At 39.6% G+C, this 10,832-nt stretch overlaps 1 protein-coding gene across 1 annotated transcript in view; it reads right to left on the reverse strand.

The window, feature by feature from the left end:
• Positions 1 to 3,936: 3,936 nt before the first annotated feature.
• Positions 3,937 to 10,832, reverse strand: part of wars2 (tryptophanyl tRNA synthetase 2, mitochondrial) — a 40,295-nt gene continuing 33,399 nt past the window's right edge. The window contains exons 5-6 of the mRNA XM_005932504.1: positions 8,012 to 8,130; positions 3,937 to 4,750 (exon numbers count right to left, since the gene is read on the reverse strand). Coding sequence (XP_005932566.1) covers positions 4,302 to 4,750; positions 8,012 to 8,130 — 568 coding nt within the window. The 3' untranslated portion in view covers positions 3,937 to 4,301. The remainder of the gene's footprint in view (positions 4,751 to 8,011; positions 8,131 to 10,832) is intronic.

A 10,832-nucleotide genomic window follows, 5' to 3' on the forward strand; every position in this document is an offset into this window, starting at 1 on the left:
CACACACACACACACACACACACACACACACACACACACACACACACACACACACACGCGGACTTTTTTTTGCAGATTTTTTTAATTTAATTTTTCCTTTTTTTGTCCAAAGAGTGATCATCTGCCAAAAATTGACTGCGAATTTTATTGTTTTTTCTTTATGTGAAATGTATTTGCTTATGTTGGTTCATAGTCAATATTATTATATTGTTATATGTAAAATAAAGAAATACAAGTACATTTATGACTCTGTGTTACTGTACCTATATTAGAAACAATCCAGTCATTTTTGGATACTTAATAAAATATCTTTATAGAACTATTATGGGATAAGTGTCGCAATTTCTGCTGCACTTTTGGCCAGACCACTCTAAAGAAATCCTTTTTTAATGTCAGCGACGCTCCTTTGCCTGGATCACGGAGGATCTAGGCATTTTACCAAAAGCCGATTTCAGTTTCTGCCCTCTAACTGAAATGCCGTTTCTGGCTTAAAATTAATTTATATCATTAATGACATAGGTTTGACAAGTTTTTGTTTTTAATAATGAAAACCGGAAATCAGTTTTTGGCACGATCCGGATGCCCTGCACAACCCCAGAGGGAATTATGTCCCGGAAACCTTCCGTTTTTAAGGCGAATATATGCAAACCATTACACTCTGGATAAGCTACATGACGAAATCACCCAGTAGTTAATTTTGGTGATTGTCTTTAGCAGAGCTAAAGACTTGAAGCTGAAGATGCTCAAGTGCGCGCGTGCGTGCGCGCGTACACACAAGTCAGGCACAAACAGCAGTATACAAGTCCGTCAGCTACAAGTCATACATATATATAAAATAACCTATTTTCGCATAGCTGACCAGAACCTTTCCAAATATGGATATTTTCATACTCGGCCCTAATGCAAAATTTATACGGATTGTGAAGTAGCCTACCCTTCTGCAACAAAGGCAGGACTGTGAAATTACTGAATAATTATAAAGTCAAACGGCGCATCATAATAAACCAAAGCGTTACCTTCATCTGGGTGCAGGTCACAATGGTCCAAATGTGACTTGCTGTTCCGACGTGTATCTGTGATATCTGTGAGGACATTTAACTCACAGACATTTTAATCCACCACTTCTACCTCTCACTAGTATGTAACGTCATTTTGTCAGGGGCGGAGGGGGAGTGTAACTAATTTAAGACAATTCCAAAAATGACACAATTAGCACTAAGTGTTTAAACCTTTATTTATTTACGAGGTCTGCCTTTTTCGACCCCCAGCACCTCTAGGTCCCACAGCCTTGGCCTTTAGTGTATTTTGATAAAGATATATAGGTCATAATTAAAACTGGACACTAGTTGAAAATTTTTAAAAAGTTAAAAAATTCGGGGGCTCATTTACAGTAATGTTCAATTTAAAAAGTCCATAATCTGAATGTATCTGGTGAAGCGGAATACTTCCCCAGTGTGATGCTAATGCCGATTATATAAATTGGGGGGGGGCAGCTCGGGAGGTAAAGAAGGTCATCTACTAATCACAGGCTTGGTGGATATTTGGCATACAGTCTGCATGTCAAATATTAACCCCAAGCTGCTCTTCGATGCATCCAACGGAGTATGATTGTAAGATATAAAGCACTTATGAATGGCAAAAACATAGCCTGAGTGAACGAGGCTATGTGAATAGTGAATGGAGCTGTGTGTGTTATTATAGTTTCATACCTTCATAGATAAAATACTTTAATCAGCAGCTAAATAAAATTAATAGCATCGGGACAAATTCTCTGTTCTGTTTTTAAATTTAAAAAAGTTTTTTAAATAATTTGAAGCCTTTACAGAAGAGGCGGTGTAGCCACGATCAGCAGAAAGTCAAAAAAACACAATTGTAGTCGCTAGCGCGCGCACGCACATGCGTACACGCACATTTGGACTCTCACACTTTATCCTCTCTTCCAACAATTAGCCCAAAGCTCTAATAGCTCTCCATCTGCCTCTCTCAGGTACACGCTTTTAAACTTTGTTGAACAGCACATGCGTATATCCAAATTTTCATCAAATTAGAATCAAAACGTGTAACATTAAGCCTGCATGCTAAATTAATTGCCCTCGCTAAAAGCGCAAGAGAAACAGTGTCACGTGTTTTATTTGGTAATTAATCACGTGTCAGCACACAACACTGAGCAACATATTTAATTTAAGAGGGGGGGGAGGCAATAATGTCCGAGGTTTAAGGTTTACCAGCTTGCTCTTTTGCGACCTCTTTTTTACTGATGTTGACCTAAACATCAGTAAAAATGTCTCGTTTTTTATATTCTTCAGGTCTGTGGCTGTTTCCACGCGACACGTGGATCCCGGTCGATTTACGGTGATTTCTTCAAGAAAGAAAGAAAGAAAGAAAGGCGCATTTACTACGACTCTGTTAAAGTTTTTACCCCCCACGCATAAAACGGGTGAGCTGCTGTGTCGCCTTCACATTGAAACGCACTACTTATTACAGCGCAACTATATCACTGCTGCCGTGTCTTCTGAAACAAAAACAGGTATTTGTCACAGTGCTGTGGTCCAATAGCAGGTCGCTGGGATTTACAGCCCGCTCCTCCGTGTAAATGCAGCCTATATATTTTTATTTATATTCCATCAGCTCCTTATGCCAACATGGGGGGGCAGCAAAAGGGAAGTAAACCATGCAGGGATGTGGTCTGTTCCCAGGTAAACACCGGGATGGAAAAACGACAGCGCAGTCCAGCTTCATAATGTGCGTGTGTGTGTTTGTGCAGGCCTCGGGGATGCCCCTGCAGAAGAACAGAAAGCTGATTACAGAGAGTAGAAAATAAAATAAAATAGTGGGTATAATGTAGGAAGAAGGAATAATAACAGCGGGAGTGAGCAGAATTGATGAAATAACCACTCGTAGACAGAATGGAAAACAGGAAAGAGGAGAAATAAAAGCAGAGGGAACACGGGAAAGAAAACAGAGAAGAAAGAAAAGAAGGGAGAGACGTGGGGCGAAAATGTTTAAAGTCACTGCTCCTACTGAAATATTCAAGGTACATCTCACACCCCTGCTGAAGTATTACGGGACTATAACGGTTCCTCCTATTGGACAGCCTCGTTAACAGTAAACTGGATAAATGCGTTTAATGGACCGCGTGTAAAACCTGAGTGACTAACTCAGTGTTTGTTTGTGTAAGCAGACACTTTATGGGAAAGTGCAGAAAAGAAATAAATGAATGAATAAAGGGACTTCAAACAAGTGTGTGTGCGTGGGGAATGTGTAATTACGTGCACGTTACATGTGGCTGCTAATCAAAAAGGAATGTTACAATAGATTCATTCATTTTGTTCAATCACATTGCATCTTGAAACACACACGCACAAACAACTGTCAATAAGACACCCAGGGCAAAAGAACAAACAACGGCTGAGCTGCAAATGTTTAAATGATACTGACAAATATATTTACAATTCAAAAATCTTTTTCACTCAGCTTTTTTCTCCCAACTAAACACAGAACTTGTCAATGTCAGGAAGCAGGACCTCTTCCACATGTTGAATCTAGAATGGATCCTTTTATTATGTCACTGTTTATTTTTTAAGTATTTAATCCTGCAGCTTTAACCTCCTAAGACCCAAACTCTTTCAGAGCATGCATTTTTAATTTCTCTTTGATATTTGGGCATATTGGGGCCCGATGAATGTAAAAACAAAGAATTACCAGATTTTTTTTTTTTGCCACATTTGAGGATATTCGTTTAAAATTTCGATAGAACAGTAGCAGTATAATGTCCTCGCAAGTGGATATCAGGCCCTTGTAGAGCAAAATTGAGTATTTTGGTCTAAATAACCCAAAATGTGATGTCCACATGTGTGGACGCCAGGTCCTAGGAGGTTAATTGTGAAAGCACACTTGGCTCACTTTTGTAAGTGAAGACGGTTTAAATGAGAAGCATTTTTCACAACTTTTAAATCTTTATTTGGACACGCTCGAAACAAGAAGATAAAATGTTCTAAAAATAATAATAATAATGACAAAAATAAAACGATGGCTTGTGAGGAAACCCATTCAGCCTGAATCAGAAGGCCAATAAACAGGCTGCGAATGATTATGTAAAACATGAGCAAAAGCAAATAAGATGCAACAACTGCATCGAAACACGAGCTTCCACTTTGATTTCACTGAGGACATACACGGAGCAAAATAAGAAGTCACCCTTGTAAAGTCTGACCCGAATCACTCTGCTGAGTCTTTTTCCACCAGCAGCAGTAATTTACTGAGAGGCTCACAGTATAAATGTGGGGTCATTTTCTTGTCTCTCAGCAGAAGCCCACTCTCTGTCGGACCTCTGCGAGCACAGGTGCAGCAAGTTCCCGCGCCCTGCACGTCCCCTGAGCCAGCACTCGCTCCACGTAAGCCCGGTCCGACCTCAGCCTCTCGATTTCCTCTCTGATGGGCGTCAACCTCTGGATCACAGCCTCGCTTACAAGCTTCTTGTAGGCTCCGGTGTCCAATCCTCTCGCCTGAGACACAGCCTCCTGCACGCTTATCATCGACACGGCAGCGTGAATGTTTACCAGGTTGGAAACACCAGGACGCGTCTCCGGGTCAAAGGTAACTTCAGAGGTGAAGTCTGTGACGGCTCGTCGGATCTTGAGAGCGATGTCGTCAGGAGTGTCTGTGACGGAAATGGTTGCCATCGTTTGGGGATCTGACTTGGACATTTTGGCTGAGGCGTCGCGGAGAGATTTGACTTTTCGTGTTGAGCCTGCGGAGAGAAACGAGAGGGATCAGGAAAACCTCTCAGTGTAATAAACACTTTTATTTCTAAATGAGACGCGTAAGAGTGGAGGAATTTGGCAAAATTCAAAATTATTAGGTCAAGAAATTTAGGTTCTGATTAAATCAGAAAGCATTTGCTTTCTATTATGTTTGAGGCAACGCTGAGCATCACCGGTCCCAGAGGAAGACAAGAAGCACCAAAGTGCAAACGTCCACCAAAGCAGCTCAATCTTTGGGCAGTATTTACTTTTAAGGGAATTTATAATCTATCTACTCATATATAGAATCTTTTTGTCATCTTTTAAACACACTTTTAATGCATTTTCTATATGCTGACAATACACATGACATTTGTAAGAATCATAATTTCGAAGTCATGAGGATTTTTCTCATTGTTTAATCAAGAAATCATTAAGTGGACCCTGGTGGATGAGAGCCAAATTTTAATGGATCGTTAGTATGACCCCTCTCTACACCCCTACAACGTTTCACAAGAATTCATTCAAAACTTTTCAACCAATCATGTTTACAGACACAATAATATGCATGCAAACACTACCAAAAAACATAACCTCCAAGGAATACGGGTAAAGGTTTGCCTTCAAAACAACAAAATATATATATTATATATACATATATATAGGGAGAAAAAACACAAATACATATTTACTAAAGCCTGACTCTGATTTTTTTCCTTTGTTTGGAAATACCGGTGAGTACCAAAAAGAATATTTTGACTTCAAAGCGCTTTAATTCCACAGCGGTTCACCAGTAAAGATCCAAACACGTGAGAAATCTATTGCTTTAAAAATAACGCCTTTTGAGATTTGTTTGTACTAAATCTACACCGAGACAAAAGGTAGACGCAGAAGCCTGAGCAGTGTCGACACATTCTCGTCTCAGGCTGTTTAACTTTAACAGCCTCTGCTAATCAAACTGCAGGTCAGCCAAACGATGAAAAACCAAGTCAAAAAGGTCCGGAGTGCAGATTTCAGTCCAAGCTGACAGCTAAAAGCAATGTAAGCGAGCCCCAGCCTTTTGAGAGAATCTGACTTTGTTTCTTCTTTATTTTTTTAAATGGTCAAAAAGGCGTTTCAGTCAGGCCACTTTAAATATGACTTAAACGTCTAATTATTAAAATATCTGCATTTTGGGGAGATTTCAGGTGTTAGGTGTAATTTTCCATTTATTCCTCTATGTTCAGATGGCTGAAATAGGATTGCCTGACACATTTGTGTGCGCTTGTAAAAATATCCCGGTGTGAAACAGACGTATGCGAGTGTGAAGTGATCAGCAGACGACGGGAGCCGGTATTTCCTTTCATTCTTTCTTTCACTCTTAAAATCATCCCCAGCTCCAGTTCTTTGTCCTGTACAAGCAGGCCACATGTGGGCTGTTCATCAACGCCAAGATGTCTTTATCTAAAGCAAATTAAAACACTCTGGTTCATTTCAAAGGAAAGACCACTGACTGCCAACTCTGCTATGCCAAAGACAAGAAACGAGGGTGGGGTCCACCGGTATGAGCTATATACTGCCGACTGATTACACGCAAGAGTGCATACACACTCGGGCACACACATATACGCATACACACATCTCTAAACTCATCTTGATGACATGCACTCCAAATCTACCTCCCTAATTATTATACAAGAGGAAGATGATATTTCTTTAATCAAAGCTCTAATGCACACATGACTGACTCCATCCCGTGCTTCCACCATACCGCTAATCATGAGGAATGAAAGTAGAAGGAGGGTGGGATCTTTCAAAATGTTGGCCTCGTGTATAAAAACATTTGGTTGGTACATTTTGGGAAACGTTTCAAAAGAAAATATTAATAATAACGGCGTCATATTGTATTTCAAATCTTGTCAGTTTTAATCCCCTGAACCTCGCTCTAATTTCTGATTGGCTGCCCTGCAGTTGGTGGTTTTTAGCTTTAGCTAAACAGCACGTCCCACTCCGACTTAGTTTACAAAACATGGAAAAGGCAATATATCTTTGAATGAATTTTAAAACATCAGTGTTTCCCCAACACTGCAGAAGAATGCAGGCATGAAGCAGAAGTTTAACCGGTTACTTTAAAGATGCACCAAAAACACTGGGAAAAAAGTTTAGCTTAGCTTTGTGCTACTTTGCTCGGCGCTGCTGGGCAGCCAGTGATGAAGATACATTATGACCCAGATATTTACACAAACTACATCAGGGCTAAAAATGACTTCAGTGATATAAATCTCTTTGAAGCAAAACACAAAGGGTCCATTCAAACGTTGGGACGTTGTTTAACACGAGCGGCCAGAGACGGCACACATCCTCCGAGGCTGAAAATTCCCTGGATACAGACAGACACGTGGATTTGGATTAGTTCCTGATATTTTTTTGTTTGTTGATAAAACCGAGACACTTTCTCCCAGTTTTCTCATTTCAATGTGATATCTATTTATGCAGATAAACAAAAAACAACCAAAAAAAGAAGTAAGGTCGCAATGAGGAAACCCTGTCTGTTCATGTTAATTCTCCAGGAAGATTAAACCAGCCATGACTGTCTTTTAGGGAAGGCTTTAGGCCCAGAAGCATCTTACTACTGACTTTTCTTCAGCTATTTAAGTTAAGTTTCATTTTCCAGTTTTGCTCTTTATGTGATGCAAAATACACTTCCAAAGATTCCTGGCTCTAGATCAGGAACAACAAAAAAATAATTAAATAAAAAGAGAAATTGAACCAATCAATCACAAACTTTCCCGACAGAGGAGACAATAATTCAAGACAAAAAAAGGATGGAAAGGCAGAAAGAAAGCTTTACTTCTAATGCAGGGAAAAAAAAAATCTAGTTTCCAAAAACATTCACTTCACTTATAGCACTCAGCTTGTTTCAGGCAGTTAGAAGACTTTATATAAAAAAATATTTAAGCAGAAAACTTCATAAAGATGGAGATTTAATAAAAATCAACTAAAATCTGCAACCCTTCACAAATAAAAAAAACTTTTGATAAAATGCAACAAGCACATTTGAAAATATAATGACTTGGTATATACAGCATAAGGCCATCGCACAAGTGAGGCCTCACTTACACAGCTAAAGCCTAAAGAGACTAAAACAGGCGACTTTAATGTCACATGATGACATTCTCTACATAAAAAGATAAAGCTGCTGCTACCAGAGAGCTACGTGATTTTAAGAAGCTGACCTTAAAAAGCCTAAATCATGAGTGTGTACACGCCATCATGCCACGTATTCTTACTGAGCAGGGCGCAGGGTTCAGGGAACAGCTCTCCGTAGCGGTTGTTGAAGATGCGAGCAAGATCCTGAGCCAGCTCCAAATGTTGGACCTGATCTTCTCCGACAGGGACGCGAGTGGACCTGAGAGAGATGATTCCACAGCAGCACATTAGAGACGTGATCCGTGCAGCACTGTGCACAGTGACAGCACAGAGTTTAAAATGCAGAGCGAGACGCAAGGACAAATTGGAGACACTTGGGAGTCACTGCAGGAGACTTTTTCAGCATGTGTTTGGCAACTCTGTAACTGGAGGAGGAAGCAGTTCATTAATTTTCTCTTTAGAGATGAGACTCAGTTTCTCCACAGGAAATGAGCTTTTGGATATATGGCTGCTGAACCAGAAACAGCTGAAGAGATGCCTTCTAAATGCGAATTTGGAAACGCTACGAGACAATAACCCAACCAACTTATCTCACGTGAAAACCCACTGACGCCTCATCAGCAGGCTGCACCTCACAGATCACACACAAAACTCTTTGTCTCAGACAAATTTCCACCAGAAATGTGTGACACTGATATTTATACGAACACGTCAGAGGCAAAGAAATTAGAGATTGCATTTTTTTCCTCTTTATAATCTCTACTTTGAGGTTTTATTTGGAGATATCTGCACGTTATGTTTCTCTTTCCACCCCCGCGCAGCAGAGGTGAGATATTAAAAAATAACACATTTTCACCAGCAGTCTTCGTTGCCAGACACACTGTCCCCGTTACTCGTGATAAATTACAGATCGCACTGTGAACACTTTGCACTGGAATTATGTTCTGCTGGAGAAATGGCCTCTGAGAGCAGGTGGCATGTGCTGTGGATTAAAAGGAAAATGGCCTCTGTAATAAAAATAAATAAAAATGAAAAAAAGATGCTGTGGAATTGATTTTCTGTGTTGTGAATAATGAGGGGAAAAAAGTATAAAACTTAGAGGCAGAGATTTCAAAAATAAAACCAAAAGTATCCAAAAATGTTGCTATTCTTTTGTATTCCGGGTAAACCTCTCTGCTAAACAGTATTTTGTAGGCTTTGTGCAGGCAGGTGATGCCAAACTAGAGCTTGCAAAAATAAATCAAATAATAAAAATATTTAAACTCGGACACTGCTCGCGATCAGTTTAAGTTAGTAGGCTCACAGTGTTTGGTATTTGTTATGTGGATTACTGGCTCTGCTCCTTTTTCATTGCAGTTACTGTTTTAATTCACGCATTTCGTTCTTTCTTATGTTAGTGGAGGTGATTTTAGCTTCCAGGTTCATATTGAGCACACATTATGGACTGGAATGGAAAACATGGAAACTTCACTATCTTTGAATAAATGTAAAAACACCAGTGTTGTCCCAACACTGCAGAAGAATGCAAAGATGAAGCAGAAGTTTAACTGGTTACTTTAAAGATAAAAACACTGGGGAAAAGATTAGCTTAGCTTTTGCTACTTTGCTCGGCGCTGCTGGACAACCAGTGATGAAGATACATAATGACCCAGATATTTACACAAACTACATCAGGGTTTGATGCTAAAAACACAAATCTCTCTGAGGCAAAACACAAAGGGTCCGTTTAAAGTTTGGGACTTTGTTTGGGGTTTGTAAACTGCAGTGGTTCTTAAATAGCACTTTTTAATTCTACTTTCTGCATGTCTCACTCACACGCGCATTTATGCAACAACCTTTTACTACATACAAGTGCTTTCTAGCAAACATTCACACACATTCACACTCAGATGAACGCAACGGGAGCAACTCAGCATTCAGTATCTTGCAGTCTGGAGCAGATTGGAGCAGCCAGGCATCAAACCACCAACTGTGAGCAGATCTGTAGATGACCTGCTCACTCCTTATATCTGGAACAAACTCCCAGAAAGCCTCAGATCAGCTGAAACACTCAGTTTATTTAAATCCAGGTTGAAGACTCACCTATTCTCAGCTGCATTTGAATAAAGCACCAAATCCACACTTTTAAGCTTAAATTTCAAAACTTACATTTAACTACTGATTTTATCTACTGTTCTGATTTTATCTGCTTTGATTTTATATACTGTTTTGTTTGTTTGTTTTTTTGTTTGTTAATTAGTTTGTTTGTTTGCTTGTTTTAATCAATTTTAAATCATGCTTTTATTTGTTTTTGTTTCTAATGTCTCTGTAAAGCACTTTGAATCACCTTGTTGTTGAATTGTGCTATACAAATAAACTTGCCTTGCTCTACCTGCTGATCCACAGCCATCCCGATAAATTATCAGCACAATAAGTAACAATATAAAACTTAACAGTCACAAGAAACTACAACATTAAGAGGAAACTGCTGTTAAAGTAATACCTCAGTGAGAGATAGTGTATATTGTCATTTATGGCCCGATACTTAAGCAAGACCTCTGTTGCAGCTCCTTTGTTTGTTTGTTTTGTCCTCCAGCTGCTAGGATAAATGCACTTCTGAGCACAGGATGGTCGCACATGTCTGCAAAAGGCTGCAAGCCATGCTTTCAGCAGGGATGTATCCCCCTTCATGGTTTCTCAGCTTCATCTTCATCAAGTAAAATAAGGAAGCCTGACAGAAAGCACCGTAACAGTCAGTCTTTACAGGAAGAAGTTGTAAATGATAGGGGGAAAATTTGTTATTTAAATTCTTTAACAGAGTTTGGAATATAAAAATCAGTTATTCACAGAAGGAAGGGCTTTTGGAAGTGTTTTTCGAAAAGCCGTGAATGCTTAGGGTACACAGCCTAAGAAATATGAGTTATCTGACTCACACACACACACACACACACACACACACACACACACACACACACACACACA

Source organism: Haplochromis burtoni, unplaced genomic scaffold (assembly GCF_018398535.1).
Source record: "Haplochromis burtoni strain Fernald_Lab_line unplaced genomic scaffold, NCSU_Asbu1 Contig_154, whole genome shotgun sequence".
Taxonomy (NCBI): Eukaryota; Metazoa; Chordata; class Actinopteri; order Cichliformes; family Cichlidae; genus Haplochromis; species Haplochromis burtoni.